The 21809-nt window shown below is 35.6% G+C and overlaps 1 protein-coding gene across 1 annotated transcript in view; it reads left to right on the top strand.

Annotated features, from left to right (window-relative positions):
* Positions 1–21809, top strand: part of MYO3B (myosin IIIB) — a 173272-nt gene that overhangs the window by 91062 nt on the left and 60401 nt on the right. The window contains exons 24-28 of the mRNA XM_072341621.1: positions 1271–1400; positions 12998–13077; positions 16132–16152; positions 17627–17704; positions 18672–18877. Of these exons, the coding sequence (XP_072197722.1) occupies positions 1271–1400; positions 12998–13077; positions 16132–16152; positions 17627–17704; positions 18672–18877 (515 nt within the window). The remainder of the gene's footprint in view (positions 1–1270; positions 1401–12997; positions 13078–16131; positions 16153–17626; positions 17705–18671; positions 18878–21809) is intronic.

Genomic DNA, 21809 nt, shown 5'->3' with positions numbered 1-21809 from the left:
AGAAGTCTGGCACCAGAACCACCAACACTGTGATATTTTTAAAGGAGCTACTCTGGAACCTGTACAGGCTATGCAGTGTTGTATGCCACAGTCATTCTGTGTGTAACCATATATACATACATGTTTGTGTAAAGGCAGTGTGCAACAATGTCTGCAGTAGAACTTAAAATTCCACAGAGAGAATTAGAAGGACTGAATGGTGTAACTTTTGCTAACACAGATGACTTTCCGTACTCCACAGCACCTACCCTGCTCTCAGCAGTTCACCTATGGCTTTATATGGGAATGACTGTCCAGTTCTTTCATGTAACGTGAGCTATGCTTGTGAGACGCAAATCTTCATTCGTAAAGTGAAAATAAAATGACAATGTTTATTTAGTTATTAGTAAAGTCTGTTATGTGGCTCATTATAAAGAGTCAAACATATTATGATATGCTCTAGTAAACTTAGTTCAGCTTTCTGGCCTGTTAAGAATAACTATAACATTTCACACAAGTTTAATAAATTCTTTGTCCCCAAATGGCCAAGTCATAAAAACACTGCCAGCTCCTTGTGGAGGTGAACACTCAGTTCCTCTGGAAACCCATGGACTCCAGTGGAATTAGGCTAGAAAATAAAACTGCTGGTAATAATAAAACCGGTTTGAATATTAGAACAGCTTTTTTAAAGCAAAAAAAAAGAAAAAGGAAACATTGATTGTTATATGATTACAAATAGCCAGGCATTAGTTTCTATAAGATATAAGAAAAGTAATTCTTCAGAAGCAAAATAAAACTGTCTACTGAAGCATTAGATAGTAAAGAATCAAAACCCATGTGCCCTAGCATGTGGAAAGAAATGATGAATGTTTAGTTCTCCCACTAACATTTTGGAAGTATTAAGAAGCCTGTTTAACAGGCTACTTGATAGTGATCTTCTTACAAAACTTAATCCTGTTCCTACAACAGAACCAGTTACTGATCAGTTTGGTGCAGGCAATAAATAAATTTTGACTGCCTGGAAACCATTTCTTATTTCACATGTAAACTGTCAACTTAAGCTTTAATGAGGTATCTCTGTTATGTTACTTCATGCATCCCATAGTTTGATGTGACAAACCGTAATATAACATGAATAAAACCCAGTTTAACCCAATTTGATCTCCACTGACATGTGATTAATGCAAGTGTTTTGGTTCATGTGTTGAAGACACTGTGTTAGCTGTACACTTTCAGATGTTATTTTTGTGGAACACTTTGGAAACATGTCTGACCCTGTTTACCTTGCTAGGTGTTATATGATGCCTCTGCATTTCTTGAGAAGAATAGAGACACCCTCCCTGCTGACATAGTGGTGGTGCTGAGAACCTCAGAGAACAAACTTCTTCAGCAGCTGTTTTCTAGCCCGCTGACCAAAACAGGTACTTTCTGCAACAGCTTTGCTTACTTTGCAACATTTTCAGCTAACCTTCTCCTTTGAAAAATCTAGTTGTTTCTGGACAAAGCTCTGCTTTTCAGCTCTTTCTGCTGTTAGAAGTTTTCTAGAAGTGTTAAATAATAGAAGTATTTATATATATATTTAATGGAAGTATGCTGCCATAAACCCAGGAGGCAAGATTCATTCACTGTTCCAGAGAAAGGGAGATTATATGGTGTTTAGGGCAAGAACTCATTTTGAAAGCAGAATGAGAATGTGTTTTTGTTCTTTGTCTTTTGCTAAGTTCAGTTCAGATGATATATTCTTGTGCAGCATTTCTTACAATTTCTAAATCGTGTAATGTAGGTTGTTAGTTTGAAGATAATACCCATCTGTTTAGATTCATTGGTGCAGTACGTAAAATAGTTTCTTCCAAATTTTGAAGTATGCATACTGATCTGCTAGGATTCATAAATTCCATTTATCTTAAGCTTGTTGACACTGACGTACTTAAAAGTGCACAGATCTGTGGATAAATAAAATAGCAAGATAAAATTTGCTTTCTCTGTGGATTGATGCCAGAATATTACTGACATGTATGAATACAGTGTACATGCCAACAAGACAAGAAATGTACACTTTAAAAATGTCAAAGCTTTCCATGTTCTTAAAGGTCTTTTTTCATAATTAATAAGAAAAAGATATAACAATAAGGAATAATCCAAATACAATGCATTGTATTAGATTGCAAAATTATTTTGGTCTGATATGATGTAAACAAGTGTGATGGTTGTATTTCTACCAAAAATGTTCTGGGTAGAAAAAAGTGTACGTGCACTAGGTAGTGCTGTGTAGCCTCACTAGGTAGTGCTGTACGTTGGCTGTAGGTGCAATTCAGTGCCTGTGCAGAATATATGTCTGTGATTTCTGGAAACTCAGTAGTACAGTCGCAGCCTCTGGTATTGCCCTCAACCTATCCTGAGACTTCTATGTAGAAAAAGAACATCTGGAGGAACCCAGATATAGGAACATTCTCTGCACATGTGTAACTGATAGCAAAAATAACTGTTTATATTCTACATAGGCCAGATTCCTACTAATCTCTTATTTTCTGTAATTAGAAGGCTCTGGATTACTTCTCTTCAAATTACAATTTTAGAGGACTTTGAGAGGTGAGAATCCACTGAGGAATCTGCTTTGCCTTTCAGCTGTGACAAGCTTAGATGAAGGGAGATGCAGTTTAAGATAGAGTAGGATTGTTCATAGCCTAAGTAGGAAACACAAATCTTTGAGTCTATTTCTTCTGACATTTGAGTCCTCAGTAAAGACTAAGGAAGGAAGAATTTCTTACACTGGATAGATCAAACAAAGCTAAAAAGAAAGCTCACACTGGGTCAAATGTGCCTCACTTCCCTCTTTACCAGTCATTTTCTATCTTGGAGCTGTTGTCAGAATAAAACATATTGGGTATTTTCTCCCAGTTATCAGTCACAATTATTGAAAATATTGTAGGTTTGATTTCATGCAAACTTATCTGCCTCTGGGTTTCTAGAGGTGCTTTCAGTGACAGCAGAACTAAACTGAGAATCTTACCTAAGATGCAGAAAAGGTTCAGTAAGAAAATACTTCTCACTGCAGTAATGTATTTTTACCATGTTGGCATATTACTACTTCTTCTTTTCCTTATTTCCTATTTAAATGAATTGGGTGGTTTCTGCTTCCCATAGTAGCAAATTTATTTTTCTCTGGTGTACAAGAAATAAGCTGAATCTATATTTCTGTCAAGTTAGTACAGGACATCCTGGTAAAAATCATTATGCATATGTTCCTGTGCGTGATGCTTTAAGAATAACTTAAATCTCTTAGATCATTTCTGTTTTTTGAAAGTCTTCGTGATTTTGCTCTATTTTTTCCAGCTGTCTAATAGAATTGGCACCCACATCCTGTTTTGGGGCCTCTGTGTTCTAAAATCAGATTATTGCCAGGTTTACTTTTGGCAGCTTGCGAGATAAATGAAAGGTTTAGTTGAGATGGAAGGTGTTACTGGCAATACTGCTTCATCTTTGCATAGTGAAGAATGGTAATGCTATTCACTTAACTTTCTCCAAAGAAGCTTTTGTAAAGAAAAGAATAGTGACTGCCTGAATGTCCCATCATGCTCTGCCCTTGCCCCAAGCCCTCCACTCAATACGTATTTCATTTCTAAAGCCAGAAAATATACAGATTAAGATTCATGATCTCGATACAATTTTCTTCAACTTTTTGTAGATTACTGACTGACATGAAAGTTAATAATTTACATGGAAGCCATATTGCATCCCTCCAGGTGAGCCTTCTGCCAGCATCTCTGGTGTTTTGTTTGAAGATGAGTGACAGCACATTCTCACATCTGCTTGCAACTAGCTCTGGAATTTGCAGCATACATGGTTTTTGCCAGGAGGATCTCTCCAGTATGCATAAGAGTCACTAGGTGGTGCTATTCCAGAAGCAAGTGGGAATTTGAAACTATTAAAGGGGGTCAGCGAGTTACTGAAATGTAGGTCTTAAATACCAGTAAGAACAAAAAGATGCCTTTCCCACTCTGGAAAGATCTTGTGTTTGAAGTATATTTACATAACTGTCATTTCTTCCACTGTCAAAAACTTAGCAGCTGCAAGAAAATAAATACTAAAAAGGCAAAATTCTTCTACTAATTTAAGATCACATTAATACCTGTAATTTATCAAACATACTTATCCCCTCTTAACAAATGCTTCTGTTTCATAGTAAAAGACTGTGCAGTTTAAAAGACCAGAAATTAACAGCAGGACTTTAAATGCACATTTGTAATAGTGATTTATGGCACAGACTTAGTGATATAGATGCCAAAACTTGAATCAAACATACTGGGGTTACTTTTGTAGATTGTGCGGCTTGTTTTTTCTTCCTTCAGTGGAAACTTAGGTGCATTCAATGCAGTTTGGAGTCTGATTGTACTTTCTAGGGACCTGAATCAACATATTCTTATTTAGCCTCCCAGTTCTCTTAACTGTTGCTGGATTTGTCACTTTTTCTACAAGCACAGTTCTTTTAGTGCTGAGGATTCTGTATATTCTAAAACTAAAATGAAATTTGCTCTGAATATAAAGGGGAAATAAAGCATTTTTAAAAGTCTGCCACTACTGCAGTTGAATATGCATGTTCCCATTTACAAGGCATTCCTGTTTGTAGTGTTGGTTTATTGCTGTCACAGCTAATGCATCAGAGAGGAAAGACATCATGCAATCTATAGAGGAGTCCACTTGAAACAGAAGCGGGCTTAACTGAAAAGATTAAGGAGAGCCTGGAACATTCACTATTGGTAGCAGTGAGGAGTCAGACCATTTGACTCTATTCTGATACTTCAGAATTTCTGCAGTATCATGTTTAAATGCTGATATCTTTAGAATGCTTGAGGTTTTTAAAACCACTGGGGTTTTTCTGACTGTAGCTCCCTCCTCCACTTCTTGCTTTCACTTTATGTTCCCCAACGGATCTGACTGTGGGGAGGTAGGAAGGTGCAGGCTTCTCAGAAGCAACACAACATTCTCTACTTTTGAAACACAATCCCTGCAGACTTTTTCTTCCTCTAAAATTCACAGACCCTTAGAGCTTTTGTCACGGTGACTCTGTTCTACCTTGGGTCCTTGCTGGAGAGATGGGGTGAGAGTTGCCATCTGGAAAGAGGAAAAGAAAAATACTCCAGCTTTCTTCTCTCAGAACTGAGACACAACAGAAAGGTTTTTGTCACAGTTCTGAGTCTGTGTAGGGACTGGGCTTGGCAGTGTATATTTGACAGAGCCGAGCACCAGTTCTGCTATAGCAGCATCACCTCTGATAGTTTTTGTAGGACTGGGTGTTGCTCACACAATTGGAGTGTACCATTTATATATCATGTGAGGTTAATAAGCTCATCTTGCTCAGAGTCCCTGAATATGTGTGCTAGAGAACTGAAAGTTTTCAAAACCTTCACCATAGAGATAGGATATTTTAACAAGGGAAAATCTTCATCAGACTTTGAGGAAGATAGATTTTTTCAAAAACAAATTCGTTAGAATCAACCTGCTTAAGGGTCACCTCTTCTCCTTAGTATTGATTTTTGGTTTGTTTTATTTGTGCTTTTGCATCTCCTGCCCTACATACAGCCCTCAGACAAAAATTAAACAATTAAAAAAAAAAAAAAAAAAAAAAAGCAAACAGATTACATGCTGAGAAAGCTGGCCACATTTTGTTCACATTCTTTATGCACCCTAAAACGTACAAGAACTAGGACTATTTGCAAAATCATATTGAAGAATTGTTTTTCACCATCCTGTGGCAGTTTCTCAGTGTGGGGAGTGGTTTCTATTTCATTTCAGTGAAAAGAAACTACTTGGACACAGGGTGAAATCTTAGCCAATTAAAACCTTCAGTGCTTTGACAGTGCTTTTGAGGGAACCCATTACTGCACTATCTTACCGAACACAAGCACTTCCTCTGGCACTAGATAGTGGGGAGGATCCTGGTTTGGTGTATGTCAGACTTGCTCACTGAAATACGGCGTGTTTCCATCTGGGCTTAACGGATTTTTTCTTTTAATTCCATACATCACAATAGTGTGAGAGTCTCAAATGCATCTTAATTTTACAAATTTATCCTGCAGTAAATTCTACTTATAATGGCACTTTTGTGTTAGTATTTTTTCCTCTAAGAAATAACTGCAGGCAGTCTAAGTCAAATGAATTGGAAACAAAAGCATTGTAATTATAATCTCACTACTTACAGATGAATCAGAATTTATATTTGTTAAGAATTTGGATCAGGTTAATGAAAGCTGTATATTTTCACTCTGAACAGAGGCTTTCCTACTTCTGACTGGTCCATATGTTAAAGGCATATAAAAGTTAATCGGTTTTGCCTTGCTGCCAGTGTGTTGTGTGCAAAGAGAGGCTTTAAACCACAGATGTGTGATGTAACAATTGTGAACTTAACTGAATTGCAGATGTGTGAATTGCAGATGTGGGACATCAGTAAACTAAATTAAATGTAGCTTAACTATAGAGGTAGAGTTTGATAGCATTTTATTTCATTGCTCAGTTCAGCATTTTACTGTTCAGTATACCTTTCTACCTTTCTTCTCATCCTAAGGCTTCATGTCATGGGATAAATACAGTACACAGATACAAGACTTGTAAGCAGTAGGATCCTGAACATGCCATAAGATAGCCCTAAAAATAGAACTCATCTAGAAAGAGAGCCATCTATCAGATGAAAAGTTAGCATCTCAGTCCTGCTCAAACTTTACACAAGGCATAACAATTATTTACTGCTGAGAATAACTCTCTATAAAAGGTGTCAGTGAATCACTGGAATTGCACATGAAAGCACCACAGATGGGAAGGTCGAGGCAGGTTTATCATGCTTTTGTTTGGCAAATGGTGTTGTCCAAGCAGAAGTCAACTCTTTTTAATATGCTACTTCACAGATGACATTGTTCTGAAAAATGGGCAAAAGGCATAACATGGATTCTTTTCTCCAAGTGGTTACAACTTGAACCCTCCAAAAAAGTACAAGTGGACAGATTTTAAGAGCAGAACTTGACAAGCTTAATGGTTTGATTCATGGTAGGATATCCCCTGTAGTACAAATACTGAGAACAATTTTGCTTTACCTTTCTTTCAGAAGAGACATCTTTTCAATTTTCACTTTCTAAACAAACTTTTCAATTCTACAATGAAAATTATCTCATGATAGTGACTAAGTATAATATTAGCACTTTGTTGTATACAATTTAAGATCAAAATATATTGATACTGAGGAGGAATCCAGATGTATTATATACAAGATGTTACTGGGTTTTATATTAATTATTAGGCAGTAGGATCTAACTGAGCAGCATATGCAGAATTTAAATAGAGAAATACTCAGACAACACTATGCAGTAGTTATTTTAATGAGTAATTTGCTAGTTAGTTTCTAAAGGCACTACTCTCTATTAGATCAAACTCTGCCAGGGATACTTGGTACATTGTTGGCATTCAGTAGCTCCCAAAATCAAGCCTCAGAAGAGCAATTATTTTTAAATTTGCCAGTGATTTTGTAGAACAGATAAATTTGTGGAATATGCAGACAACATTGCTGTTTTGAATATCCAAAATGATTTTGTGTGAACTTGTTATTACAAAGTACATGTTCAAGTTTTAGGCCATTACTTCTTGTCCTATGGCTGTACAGCACCAAGAACAGCCTGGCCTCCTCCACTTGCCTCTTATCTACCTTCAGATATCTGTAAACATTCATCAGCTCCTTCTTCAGTCTTCTTTTCCCCAAATTGAGCATACCCGGGTTACTTAGCCGTTTCTCATGCATGAGATGCTTCAGTCCCTTTATTATGATCGCATTTAAGCCCATGATATTTCAGAAAATGTCTGCATTTCAGTAAACACACTTGCCATTGGGTAGTTGGCTGCATGGCTCTAATTCAGTTCAGCTGGAAAACTGGACAAGTTGCTTCAAGTAGCTGTTAACAGTCAAGGTCATGTTTTAAAAGCATCTTGGTCACTGCCAATAATTAACTGCATACCATAAACTATTCTTTCTTGGTACTTACTAGGTAAGGGTTAAAGTGAAGACCTTTCTTATTGAAGACCATACATTTACATATCATGGAATATAAGTAGGCAGTTTGACCTTCATTTCATCTCAGCTGCTGTCAGGAGTGTCTTTATTCTCTTGCATTCTACATGGAGCCTCCTAACCTACTGTGTTGAAAGAACACTTAAACAAGACAGGAATCATGCTTACAAGCAGATTTATTTGCTGTGGTAAACACTGTGTTGTGTTTGCCAGTGGCTGCCTTGTTAATGTGAGAAGTGACCACTGAAGTGTCTGCAATGTGTGCAGTAGGGAGTCTAGCAATGTAATGCTGTAAAGTAACTGTAAACATGATCTGTGTCTACATTATGCTAGCAGCGAAATTCGTGATCAGAAACTGTCAGTTTACTGTGGCATAGATTTGTCACTTCGAACAGTCATGATCAAAAAAATTGAATACTTTTTTTGCTTCTGAGAATGTTACTCCTGGTTAGGTTATTCCCAGACTGGCCTCTCCATTACTAATTTTTCATGGGTATTGGATTCTATTTTGTAATATGAATCCAATTTTGGAAAAAACATTTCTTATTCTTTAACTACTCATTTGAAATGGGAAGTAAAGAAATTCAATATATTTTTATAAATTCATGTGCAAAATGCATAGTATAAGAGAAAAATGAATTCTTAGCTTTTTATTGCACAAAGTTAGCGTAAATGACTTTTGTGACTCCAAACGATAGATTCTTGGTTGTCAGTGACCAGATTCAAATTAGCACCCAATGAAAAAATTACATGTATTCATTTATAGGCAAGCTAAGAAAAGCTTAGTCTTACTGTAGTAGAAGATGAAAATACATTATGAAGATAAGCAGTCGACTTCCTTAGGCTAGATAAAATGTATTGAAAGGAAAGACAGAGAAGAATCTCTGTGTGTCAGACATTGTCTGACTCTGTACCTCTCCTGGAGTGCAAGTGCTTAGCAGTGATTAGAAGTAATGTGAATGAAATATGAATGCATGGTAGCATTTCCAACCATATTACACTGTATCTGCAAGTAACTCCTCTTTATCTGAACCAGAAGCATGAAAAAAAATTAATAAAATATGTGAGGATAAGGAAAGATCTTGTACTGCACCTACTCTATAATAGTAGTATCCATGGTACAGCTTATACAATAAGGTGATATTGTCACTAGACTCTCTCCCTGTAAACCATTTCCACTTCACAGACTAGAAGTTATATCAAAGCATATTGTGATTCTTACCTGGCATGCTTTTACTTTGTAAGGAAAGAGTGGTCTATAGCAGGCATAACCAAAATGTAGTTATAATTACAGTGCTAGTATTAGTAATATTTGCTTGATACTTCTTGTAGAATGCATCACCTGAGAATGGTGGAGTAAATGCTAGGGATGCAGGACTGAATCCATGAATGCAGACTTATCTTTTCTGAAATCTAGAGAATGCTTCTGAAGTCTAACTTGAAGAAGGCAACTTGTCTACATTCTGTGCTATGTAAAAACATACTTTCAGAACTTCTCCTGCTTGGGCTTGTGTAGTAAAAGGGATACGGTTCTTTGACATCTCTGTCTTTCTCACCTAGTTGGAATGAGACTATATTTAAAGGAATAGGAGTTTTCCTCTGCAGTTTCAAGGCAAAGTGTATGCTGAGTATAGAGACAGTGAGTTTAGCAGTGACTGGATAGACTTTGTACTGCTACTTCTTTCTGCTGGAAGATCGTGGAGCCTTTCACAGACTCTAATGACTGAAAATTCACAAAGCACTAATGATACTCATAACTTTATTCAACAGACAGGAAAAAGAAATGCTGGGGCTAGCTGATTCCACCACTGACACAAATCAATCCCAGAAACCTTTGTCTCTGGCACTGCAGACACATGGGTAGGAGCCTTAATTTTTCAGATAAGCAGTCCAGCCAAACTGAAAATGAAATGCACATGAATAGAGTTGAACAAGTATATATTTAAAAGATCAGTCCTAGTTTAAAACAAACTCAGAAAATTTTGAGGGAGTTTTAAGTTTCTTAATTTGTCCATTTTGTGGCATTTGATCTAGTATGGGTAGTATTTTATTTAACTCTATGAGCTTGTAAGTGCTGATCATACAGTGTGTGTGAAGCCAGCATTCTGACAGGCACAGTGCAGTCTTTTAACCTTTAACCAGCTTAATCTTGCAAGGAACTCTTGGCAGTTTTAACTGGCTATGATATTATCTAAAAACATTTGTTGTTCAAATATTGATGTTCTTCACAAAGTGGAATAACGTTTTACTATTTCTGGTGTGTAAAATAATAAATGACCTTTTAAATGAAAATCAAGTGCAGGGACAGGTACTCTGAATGTTTACTGACTATAAGCATCACTCTAATTCTGTGTAAAATTTCTCTTAATATGTAAACTAATTTTCAAGCCATGTTTGTTCTGTTATTAGTTTCATTGGTTGGGCATGCTGCACGTAGTTATTTTCCTGAAAATGAAGTAGTTAAGATGAACTTTTTCTGAAAGATCATTTTATGTTTGATCTGGAAAAGAAAACACTGATAACATTTTTTCTGTGGCTTTCAAATTGAACTACGGTTGAGTAGTTAACAATGGTGATCATTTGATTTATGAAATGAGAACAGATAAAACCCATAAATGTATATTGGTCTTATTCTTAGATTTAGTCTTTACTTTTGCCAAGAAGAAAAATGAAATTATTAGTGCAAAATAGACAGCAAATCATTGAAATCATTGATTATGATTGAAATTTGCTTTTTCCAATAGTAAGCTGTAGCCATGCTAATGTAAACTATTATGTACTTTGACAGTAGCATATATACTAGTGTAGTATCTAGCAAATGCATAGGATGTTGAATGTAACCCTCAGGTAATAAAATATTGCCGGCAGGCATGTTCATACCCAAAATAAAAGTGGTAGTACATGGTAAACAACTAACAATTCCAAACATAATGAAAAAAACTACAAACCAGGCAGAGCAGTCTTGATTGTTTAAGCACTTGTCTGTACTTACTACCAAAAAATTAGACATATAAGAGTTCTTCCAGAGAAGATTCAGCAGTTGTTTCGTACATCACATATAGGCCTCATGCTTTTCTTAAGTGGAAACTTATTTCTCTGAATTGATTTAATAGTCAGAGTAGTAAATATCAAGCTTAAATATTCAATAAAAGCATGCTCAGATCAGAAAACCAGGTGAACACTTCTGAGTAACATTAAGAAAACCAGGAAATTTGTCTTTGAGAAGCTTCTTCCCTGAAGCAAATAACACAAGTGAGGTATTCAAACATGATAGTCAAGTGAAAGTAAAACTAAAACTCTCTACAAAACAGTCTTTGTTTTCATGTATAATGAAGATAGGTAGTAATATGACCAGCTGAGTGGAAAAAAAAATAAATCTGATTTTCAGAACAGAACTGTAGTTCTAATTAACCTGAACACTATAGCCTTAAAGCATTTTCCACAATTATGGAAATTCCTGATGTTCTACAGTGTCATTTAGACTGTCAGGTACCAGACTCTCTTAATCTGAAAATGACATAGCAGTTTTGCATCATTGTGTCAATCCCAATTCCAGCATTTTAAAAAGTTAATACTTTGGAAAATGAATACAGAATGTCTGAGTTGCTCTACAGAATGTCATTGCTGTGTTTCTGAGTGTTGGCCTCCAAACTCTTCTCAGGAGACTCATATTTCCCATGAGTTTGCAGGAAAGAGCAAAAGTTTCTTTCAGTGTAACGTGCACTTTGTGTGTGCTCTTCGCTCTTCTCCTGTATAAAAAAAAACGAAACAAACAAAAAAAAAACTACCAGCGATTAAGTGTTCTTGTTTTTTGTTTCTCCGATCCTGCTTCCCTACTAGTGCTGTAATATATAGTTTATCAAAACTCTGAAGACTGTTTAGAGAGACTGGCTTTCTGTGAAAGCAAATAGCTAAACACTGGAGTTGATGCAAACAAGGCACTTAGCATCTGAAAGAAGTGTTAACACTTTATTTACATTTAAATTAAAATGGACACTTATTTATGTGTTCTGGTTCTGAAAGGTGTGTGGTACATCTGCAGAGGCCTATTGTTTATTCATGCTGTAAATCCTTTGAAATGTGTTAAAATGCTTCCCACTCATTATAAAAATCCTGCCACCCATGGATTAGGGCTTTGATGTCACCAATCCTGCTTCAAAGGGTTCTTTCAATGCTATTAATCACAGTTTAGCCTCTGAAGATATAGCCAGAGAAAACATTTGGACATCTTGTGCTAGACTTGCTAAAACTTTGAAATATACAGAGTGTCTTGCATATGCACAGTCCCATATCACTTCCTCTCTCCTCTGAGCCTTTATTTTGAAACGCTATTTTATGATGACTGACTTTCTGCAAGTACAGTGGTAAAAGTTTAAGATACATCATACTGTACAACTAAAGGAAAGGCACTCATTTTGCAGTTGACACCAGTATGTTTTTGCCTGAGGAACTGAGTCAGTCTTTGAAAACCCCAAGGGATAATACTATTGGGGATTAAGTAGGCTGTATGTCAAAAGGTCAAGAAAAGATACTGTCTTATCATCTTCTCATCTTTTTCTTCAGTTTGTGAGCTTAAGATGATGTCTAAACACTTTGGGATCCACTGATTTTGTAGAAACAAGGTTTCTTCTATCTTTTTCACTTTTAAATCTGTGAAAGAGTCACAGAGAAATTGATAACAACTGGCGGATCTGTATACTGTGCTGTTGTTGTTTTCATCAGATCAGTAGTTAAGGTCAGCAATGTGCCACCTTACTGGTGTCTTTTTCTTCCCTTTTAAATCAACTCTAGACTCCATGTCATGCCCACACTCACCAAGGCAAAGTTGGTAGCAGTCTGTGTAAGAAGGGTAGTAGTGTCTTCTATTCTTACTTCTGTTGTATGATTTTTTTTTTTTACCATGTAATGTTTTCTCAGTTAAGATTACTGAACAATTTTTGTAGTATGTATTTCTTTCTTTTTGAACAGGTAACTTGGCACAGGCAAGAGCAAGAGTGACAGCAGCATCTAGGTCTTTGCCTCCACAGATTAGTGCTGGGCGTATCAAGGTTGGTAGTGTTCTATTTGAAGACAGGAAATTTCTCATGAAATATTACAGTAAGATGTGATGTAGGTAGACAGTGAAGCTCTTACCAAATGAGTATGTTTTAATATGAGAAAAAAAACACACCTTACCTGGGAGTATTGTTTCCAGTTTTGTTGAGGCCCTTTCTGTGGAATCCAATGTAGAATCAATTTACCAGTGATTAATCTTTAAACATTTGTAGTGAAATCTCAGTTATACTGGTAATAGTGGCAATATTCCTCTTGATTGCAGTGGGTTCAAGGCTTTCTTCTGGCAAGTTCTGGCTAAAAAGAGATTTACTTAGCTAAAATTTGGTTAGTGTGTTTAACAAAAGAAAAGGCAAAACAGAAAAATGATCAAATCCTCTTGTGTTCAAAAACCAAGGGGCCTTTGTAACTGACAAATTACCAGAGAAGAACCACTCAGCAAAACAGCTATTCTTTATAAAGAAAAAAGAACCATAGAATTTAAGCACTTTCTGATTTTACCAAAAAGGGATATGGCATAAATGCAAAAGGATGAGGAGATTTTACTGCAGTTAATAGCCAACTGAGTTCATTTTAATACATGAGGAAAACTTGCACCTCAAGTTGATAACACCTGTGCTCCTTCCTGACTTTCAGGTTAGTCCTGTTAAAATGTGATCAGCTGGCTGCTGGTTTTTTGTTAGTTAGTTAGTTTGTTTGTTTGTTTTACCTCAAAGCAAATAGAAGTAATTAAAAAAAAAAAAAAAAAAGAAGTTGTAACTGGTCAAAGCAGCTATTCAGAACTCTGTAGAGTTGTATTTTTTGTGCGTTCTATTTCTTCTTTACATTCCCTCCTATCATAAGGAGCTCTTGCTCAAATACAGTAATTCATGAGTAACCCATCTGTATCTTTCACTGTACCTGTAAATAGAGACTCGGATTCAAGAGATTTATTTCCTTCTTGATATGAACACTTTCAGTGCTGAAGGGCAGATTATGGCCTTACTATCTTTATGTATTATACAAACATTGTCTTCCACATCCAGCTATATCAGCATAAGCTTTGTAAGCATGCATTTTATTGCTTGAACTGGAGTAAAATACAGCACTTCTCTTTTAGAGCTTTGATAAACACATTCAGTTGTACTATATAGCATTTAAGGCCATTCACCCTTCACGTTTTTAGAGAAGGAGCTAATCCAGAATAAGTGCAACACTATCCAGAAAACATTAATTGATACAATTTTTTAGGTGAAAAAATCCACCACTTCAATTAAAAATTTTATGAATTTGTGACAACTTCAAGAAACAAAACAAAACAAAAAAACATTAAAGTACTATTTTACAACTAATACAATTATTCCAAAAGTATAATAATTTTACTTTGAAGTGTGGAAATTTGCGTATATATTTTAATTTATGAGCTTTTTTGCTTAGAGCATTTATTGGTTTTATCTTGTTTCAGACCATGCTAATAGCAGGTGTGGTCAACATGTGAAAATAATTTGCAATGACCTCATAAGGTGACATGATACTATAAATCATTTTTGTAATACCGTTTTAAACTATTATAAGCAGTTTCTTTTTTTAGTGATTGAACAGTTTGTCTTTTTAAGGTCAACTGTTTTTCAGCTGTAATCACATGAATGTATATTTTACACCACTACTATTGTCATGTAGAAATGTGACATAACAGTTGGAATATTTTTCATTTTATTTTTAAAAAAGCAGCTAGTCATTTGAAACATTAGATGATATCATGACATTCTTACATTCTATCGGTTACAGTAATGTCTATTGTCTGTTGTACATGTGATTATTGCCCTCTCATAAAACTGCATAAGTTCATATGCACTCAATATTATAAATTAAGTAGAGAGAAATCTTCTAAAATTCTTACAGCAAAATCTCCACAGCTTCAGAATCTATAAAAAAATACCTTCAAATGTCTCTTGTCCATAAGATTTTGAAATTGGTCCTGGTCCTTACAGACTACACAGGTCTAAATTTACAACTCCAAAGAAAAGGGAATCTCACAGTACTGGTTTTAGCCTGTTTTTCTGAGAAAAAGTTGTGTTACATCATTCTCTGTAAATGTTTCTGACCATCTGTTTTTTTGGGTGCCCACTCCCTTCACTCCACAAAATCAAAACAAAACAAACCCCTCTTTTGAACCCAGCAGGCTGTAGTAAACCATATTTGACAGAATCACGGTCTTAAGCATCATAAGATTCTACCAGTTTGGTGACAATAACAGCTGTGAAAAGGGGATGCTAATGTTATTGTATTGCCCAAAAGGTAGAGCATAAGCTCACCCTTCATTTGACAGCAGTTATTAAATTATGGCTAAGAGATCATGAGTACTGAAACTCCAACAAAATAATAATTTGGAGTCTATGCTTTTCTAGACAGCCAAGAATCATATTGAGAAGCTAAAATTCTTGAGTAATTGGGCTTTTCTATAGTCCTCAAACAGTGTGCTTTTACTGTTGATGTTCTTTGTGTTTGTCTAACAGACAATTCTATTAAATGTTACCATTTATTATGGGATTACTGTCAGTATTCACTGGTAAGGTTGTTGTCTTTTACCTGACCTTTACCAGAGCTTTGGATACCAAAGCTCAGACAGCAGTTGTCTTGCCAATATGGCTCTGAAACATTCCTGAAGTCTTCCCCATGGACATGTCTGCTATTCTGATTTGACATTGATGATTAATTTCTCACATGACCTCTTAAGGTGTTTGTTGTTATCTGTGCTGATGAAGCTCTTTTCCTCTTTTCTGTTAATGTTCTTAAAACTGAAAGCCAATTGCATCTTTTTTTTTCTTCATGTATTTATTTGAGATGCATAATAGTGCATGCACCCCACTTAGGGCTATGAACATCAGAGACTGCAAAATCATGACGAAATTGCTTTGGTCACCCTCATGGAAGTCTGTCTCCCTTTGTACCATTTGTATTCTGAATCTTGCCTTCACAAGTTTTCTCTTTTGATTTCTTCTCCAACACAAAATCCATTTTCTTGGTCTATTACTACTTAGTGCCTCATTTCCTTTGTATTTTTCATGCAGTCTCCTAAATATCTCCTGAAGGTAAGAGTGACAGTTACTTCATTGGAAACTGTAGTCTTTCAGCAATTATGTTTAGTGGTCATAAGTCAGTGAGCTTTGGAAATGATTATATGTAGTAAAGTCCAGGAGTCATAGCACAGGTGCTGACAATGGCATTATCTGGTTTATACAAATGCCACCTAGTCAGAGCAGATGGTAAACTGCCACAAAGCAAGTGAATGCTAGAATGTTGCTAATGCCCCATGCAAGCAAGATGTTGGTTGATTTTGTTGAGCTGCAATACAGCAATGCAATCTGCTTGTGATTGAAAACCATGGTTATGCTCATTCATAAATTCTAGTTTCATTTTGATAAGAACAGCAGAACAGCTGTACTGACAATATAAGTAAATATACAAGAAGCAATATGTTTGCTGTCCATGTGCACTGTCTAAAAATAACTCTTGTGAGCTATACAGAAATGCTGAAAAAGTGGCATTTGATGCAACAGCAGTTCAGCTGAGACTGCTGAAATTCTTGGCATCAAAATGGCCTTTTAATGTAATTAATAGTAGACACAGCAGCAGATAGGAAAAGACATGCATGTTCTGTGGTTACCTACTTTGTTTGCCACTTGTTATGTAGCAAGAATGTTTTCCCATTCATGAGCAAAATGAGGCAGTTTTTTTATAATGTACTTCCAGGTCATTAAAGAAATAGTAACTTTATATGGAAAATAAGATGCAACGGATGAAAGTAAGGAAGGCTTCATAAGGTATTGCATCTTGACAGCTGGTCCATTGGCCTAACAATATACTATCATGACAAAAGTGTGAAATTGTCCCCTAATCTGATCAAGAGTCTGTCAGTCTAGGAAGATCTAGTAAATGAAGATATCAACAGTGGTCTAAAATATATAAGAATATATATATCCATATAGGAAGACAAAGGTGAAATACAGTTTCCTACTTTGTTGATGAGTTTGGGACATCAAGCTAATTAGATACTACTGAAGTCAACTAAATGTCAGCCCTATTTCCAATGGCCAATCTGTGAATTGCTTGTATTTCTCCATCCTCTGTTACTACCCACCTCAATAATAGTTGCACTCATAAGCATGCCTCTTGTAGTGACTGAGGGCACCAAGATGTTAAACAGAGTAAGAACATTACTGCTTCCTTGCTGAAATATGTACTGAGGCATAGTTTAAGGAGAAAAAAAGAGACATGACATGCAGTTCTTTAATTTAGTATGCTTACTGCTTGACCTGCCTCAAGGCATAGTATGAAATAAAAAAGTGGAGCCTGCTGACTATGACAGCCATGATGTAGTTCACAAACAACTTTACAGTGAAAACTACTAATGAGAGAATCACTGCTGGCTGGCAAACAGCTCTCTGTGATAGGACTGTGTTCACGAGAGAATGACCAGAAGAAGCATCAAACCTAGTTTTTGCTAATGAGGTGGGTGTGCAGTGTTTCTGCAACAGATCTAATTATCTCAGTTTTGTCTTCCAGGTTGACACAATGGAAGTTATGCGACACCCCGAGGAAACAACTAACATGAAGCGACAAACTATGGCTTCCTATTTTAGGGTACAGCAGTTAAACTATAAACAAATATTCTGATTATAAGAACAATAGGTATTCCTGAAGTATATGTGGAGTTGTTAGATCAAAGAGGAAAGTAAGAGATTAAAAAAATAAATAGGTAGTGGTTCTGAAAATACTTGTCTGTTGTCTGAATGCAGCCTACAACCAAGTGACCACACTCAGATCCAGTCAGCTTGGAATTGTATGCAGCATTGAGATTGAGGGTATTTGCAGCAAATTCTGATCAGACAGTGGGATAATGAGGTAAGAATGAAGCAGAAGCAGAAATATTTTCGTGCAATGAAATAAACTGTATTCAGTGTTCAGGTTGGTTAGGGCAAGAAGTAATGGGTCCATGTTTCAGCAGGAATATTCAGTTTAGATGCTAAGAACATTCTGAATAGTTACAGTAATGTGGAACAACTTCAGTGGATTACCCTGGGAGAACGTGCAATCTGTAGCAGTGATTCTGACAAAAAGACTCCTCAGAGATGTCCTGAAATAGAACAGATACATTCAGTGTTCTCTGTGGGCAGAGTACTAAACCGGTGGCTTCTTTCAACCCAGTTTCCAGGGCTTTCTGTGATTCTTATGTGATTGTTTGTTTTACAGTAAGCTTATCTTCCTGTTGGGAATAACTGTTTGATCAAATGTGCCTATAACAGAGTTATAGCTGGGACACTTTTCAATTAAAAATTTCAATATGAGCCTTCTTAAACTACAAGAAGGTAATATAAGGAGAGATGATAGGGTAAGTAGAACTAGAATCGTAATTTGTGTTTTAACTGTTAAAAGCTTTTAATAGATTCTGGATTTTAGCCAAAATCTTAAAAAAGTTAAGACTTGAGTACCAATCAGTATTATCATATTATCAATAATTCCATACTGTTTACAAAATACATTTCCTACTTATGTAATTGAATTACAGATTTTTTAGACAAGTCTCTGTATCTCTTTTTTCCTTTACTAGTATTCCCTCATGGATCTTCTATCCAAAATGGTTGTTGGACAGCCTCACTTTATTCGCTGCATTAAACCTAATGATGATCGAGAAGCACTAACATTTTCTCATGAGAGAGTTCTACTGCAGCTACGATATACTGGAATTCTGGAAACTGTCAAAATACGTCAAAAAGGATATTCTCATCGCATTCTTTTTGAAGAGTTTGTGAAAAGGTATGGCTTCTATGACTGTCATTTTAGTGTTCCATTCAACAAAATATATTGTATGAAAAGTTCTAAAAACATTGGCTTCTACATGCTTGGTCTAAGTTATTCTTGTAAAAGCAGTAACTATTGGATTAATTCTACAAGAGCCATCAAGAGAAGGAGAGGGAGAACTGCAGTGAGCAGTTAGTATTCAGTAGCTAGACCATCCCTATGTTTCTGATGTTGCTGAAGCAAGGATTTGAAAGGTCAGTGAGCTTCAGTCATCATTTTAATAAGATCAACATGCTTAAAAAAGAGCTGATATAGAAGAACTGTTTAAAAAAAACCAGAAAACAAAAAACAAAAACAGAAGAATATTACTTTCAAGCTTGAAAACATTAATTAAATCAGATTTTTATTTTTTTTAAAAAAAGAAATATTTCAAAGAATTTTTCATCAGTACTGATTTTAAACATAATACATTGTAAAAAATTTGTTTAAAATATTTTTGTGAATAGCATACCAGATTTTGTTTATTACATCCTTTAGTGTGCACAGAACTCATACTGGAAAAATGGAAGGCATAATTTCAAATCTGTGTCATACTGGGGTAGTTCCCACATAGGGACACAATGCATAAGAATATCTGCCTCTTATTTTTCCCATTTTCCACCCCTTTCATCTCTTTTTCTCTGATACTCCCTTCCCCATCAACCTTTCCTCATTTATTTATTTATTTATTTATTTATTGTCAGCTCAGGAAGTATGAAAATTCAACTGAAAAAACTGTTTCTGCTCTGGAGCAAGACTAGTTAATAGGAATGTCAAGAGCTTATGTCTGTACACTGACATTAGCCTAGTAATGAAGAGATGTAATATACAGGTGTAACTGGAGAAAGGCATTAGTGTGCACAAAAGTTCCCTAACTTCAGAATATTCCTCTTAACAGCTTCCTCATGGTCATGTGTCTTCAATTCACCACTAATTATAACCAGATATCTGCTGACCCTTATCATGGCTACTATATTCTAGTTTGATTACTGAAAGGATCTGTGTTTCAAGAAGTTACAAATGTGATTTGGGAAATACAGTTGGCTGCTTAAAAGTAGGAACAAGTAGCAAATGGCTGTATCAACCTTTTATTGCTGTCTTCTGTACAGGAGATCCAGAGAGTACAGAGTTAATGAATCTACTGAAAAAAAAAATAAAAAATCCTTCATATGATACTAGATGTAAGTAGCTGATTAGGTTTTTGAGAAAGGAGACAGAGTTCCAAATGCCTTTATAAAAACCCAGAGACTAAGTAAATGTACATTTCTGTAGATGAGTCATTTGAGTTCATTTATCTGTGGTTTTTGCACCAACAGATGTTGTCCAATAAACTGTAGTTGAATCAATTCATTCTGAAAAGTTACTGAATTTTCCGATTTGTAATATATTATGATGCTAAAGCAATATGTAACAGAAATACATAGGAGATTTGTATCCCAGGAAGGATAACTTGCATGCTCATTTGTCCATCAAAGCAATATCGTTTTCAGACACAATTTCCCTCCACCTTTAATTTGTGTGGTACATGACTAATTTTAGTAAGGTCATACAATTCTAAAGCAGGTTGAACAAAAAGATTAATTTTTCCGATCACTTACATGTTTCATAACAACACAAAGAGCCTGAAATTTTATCTAATCTGCACATAAGTGAACAAAGATACATTTCACTGAAATCGATGTAAGTTGAGAAGAAATTAGGCCTCTTCCTATCAGTAGACTTTTATTTTAAAAATGCATGGAATCTGAGTACAATCTTGAAAATGAATGGTCATAAAAGCAATGGTAACTGTAGCTTTCCATTCCTACAGATAAGGGCAAGTTGTGTTTAACATCTTTTTTGATAGTCCCCAAGTTTTTAAGTCTGAGCTGGTGTAATTCATTCAGAAAAGAAAGTCAGTTTAAGAGAACTGGGAGGAGATTTAGCAGTTTGCCCACCAGCATAAAAGGCTTTTGACTGAGTATTCAGAATATAAACTGAGGCAGGCAATTCTTTCTCCTTTGTTCAGTTTATTCTTCATTTTTAAACAAATTCTTTTCCATTATAGTCTTGAAAAAAATAATGAACAATGTATAAAAAAGATATCAGTGGAACAGAAAACATTTTTCTTCCACTTACAGCTGTGACTAGTCAAGTGTTTTTAGGAACTAAGTAGTTGAATACATACAAATGTTTGAGAAAACAGGTCAAATGCTAAACAGATTGGCACTTCTTTGTTCATAATCAAAAAGACATTAGGCAAGTATGAACAAGAGTTTCAAAATGTCAGTAAATCTGAGGATATCAAAGATTTTCTAAGCGAGCAAGTTAATTGGTATTTTGATCCTTTTGAGCAACTTAACAACAAAACGGATGAGCCAGCATTTTTTCTCCCTTGATGTTATTAAACAAATAGGTGTGCTTCTTGTCTGCCTGTTCAATAATGCTGTTTTGTAAACTCTTAGCAGGAAATATGAGGACAAAACAATCAAAGGCAGGGAACAGAACTGTTCAGAGTTTATCAGGTGGGAGGTAAACAAAAGATAAAGCTTTGTAATGTTACTCTTTACTATCTTCTGTTTTCACACAGAGCCGATTATTTCACAGGTTGCAAACCTGGAATTTAGCTTATTGGGTTAAAAAACAGATGGTGAGGAGTGGTCTTAATTGTAACTCATTCATACAATAGTACTGTAGCCAAAGATAGAATCACGTGTTTTGTATATATAAGCAAATAAATTTTGATTAAAGTAGTGAAATCTGATTTACAACCCCTGTAAACACTCTGAACCTACCAAGTTTTTAGCAGTTCACCTCCTTTTGCTGTGTTTCACATCCCATACTGTCATGTGTCTGTCTTACATGTTTTCTGTGGAGATCTGTGGTCCCTTTCTCAGGCTAAGATCCCAGGCTTCAGATCAAGGTTATT

Source organism: Excalfactoria chinensis, chromosome 7 (genome assembly GCF_039878825.1).
Source record: "Excalfactoria chinensis isolate bCotChi1 chromosome 7, bCotChi1.hap2, whole genome shotgun sequence".
In the NCBI taxonomy this organism is placed as follows: domain Eukaryota; kingdom Metazoa; phylum Chordata; class Aves; order Galliformes; family Phasianidae; genus Excalfactoria; species Excalfactoria chinensis.
The sequence above is the reverse complement of the archived record's forward strand: the minus strand, read 5'-3'. Positions and strand labels throughout refer to the sequence as shown.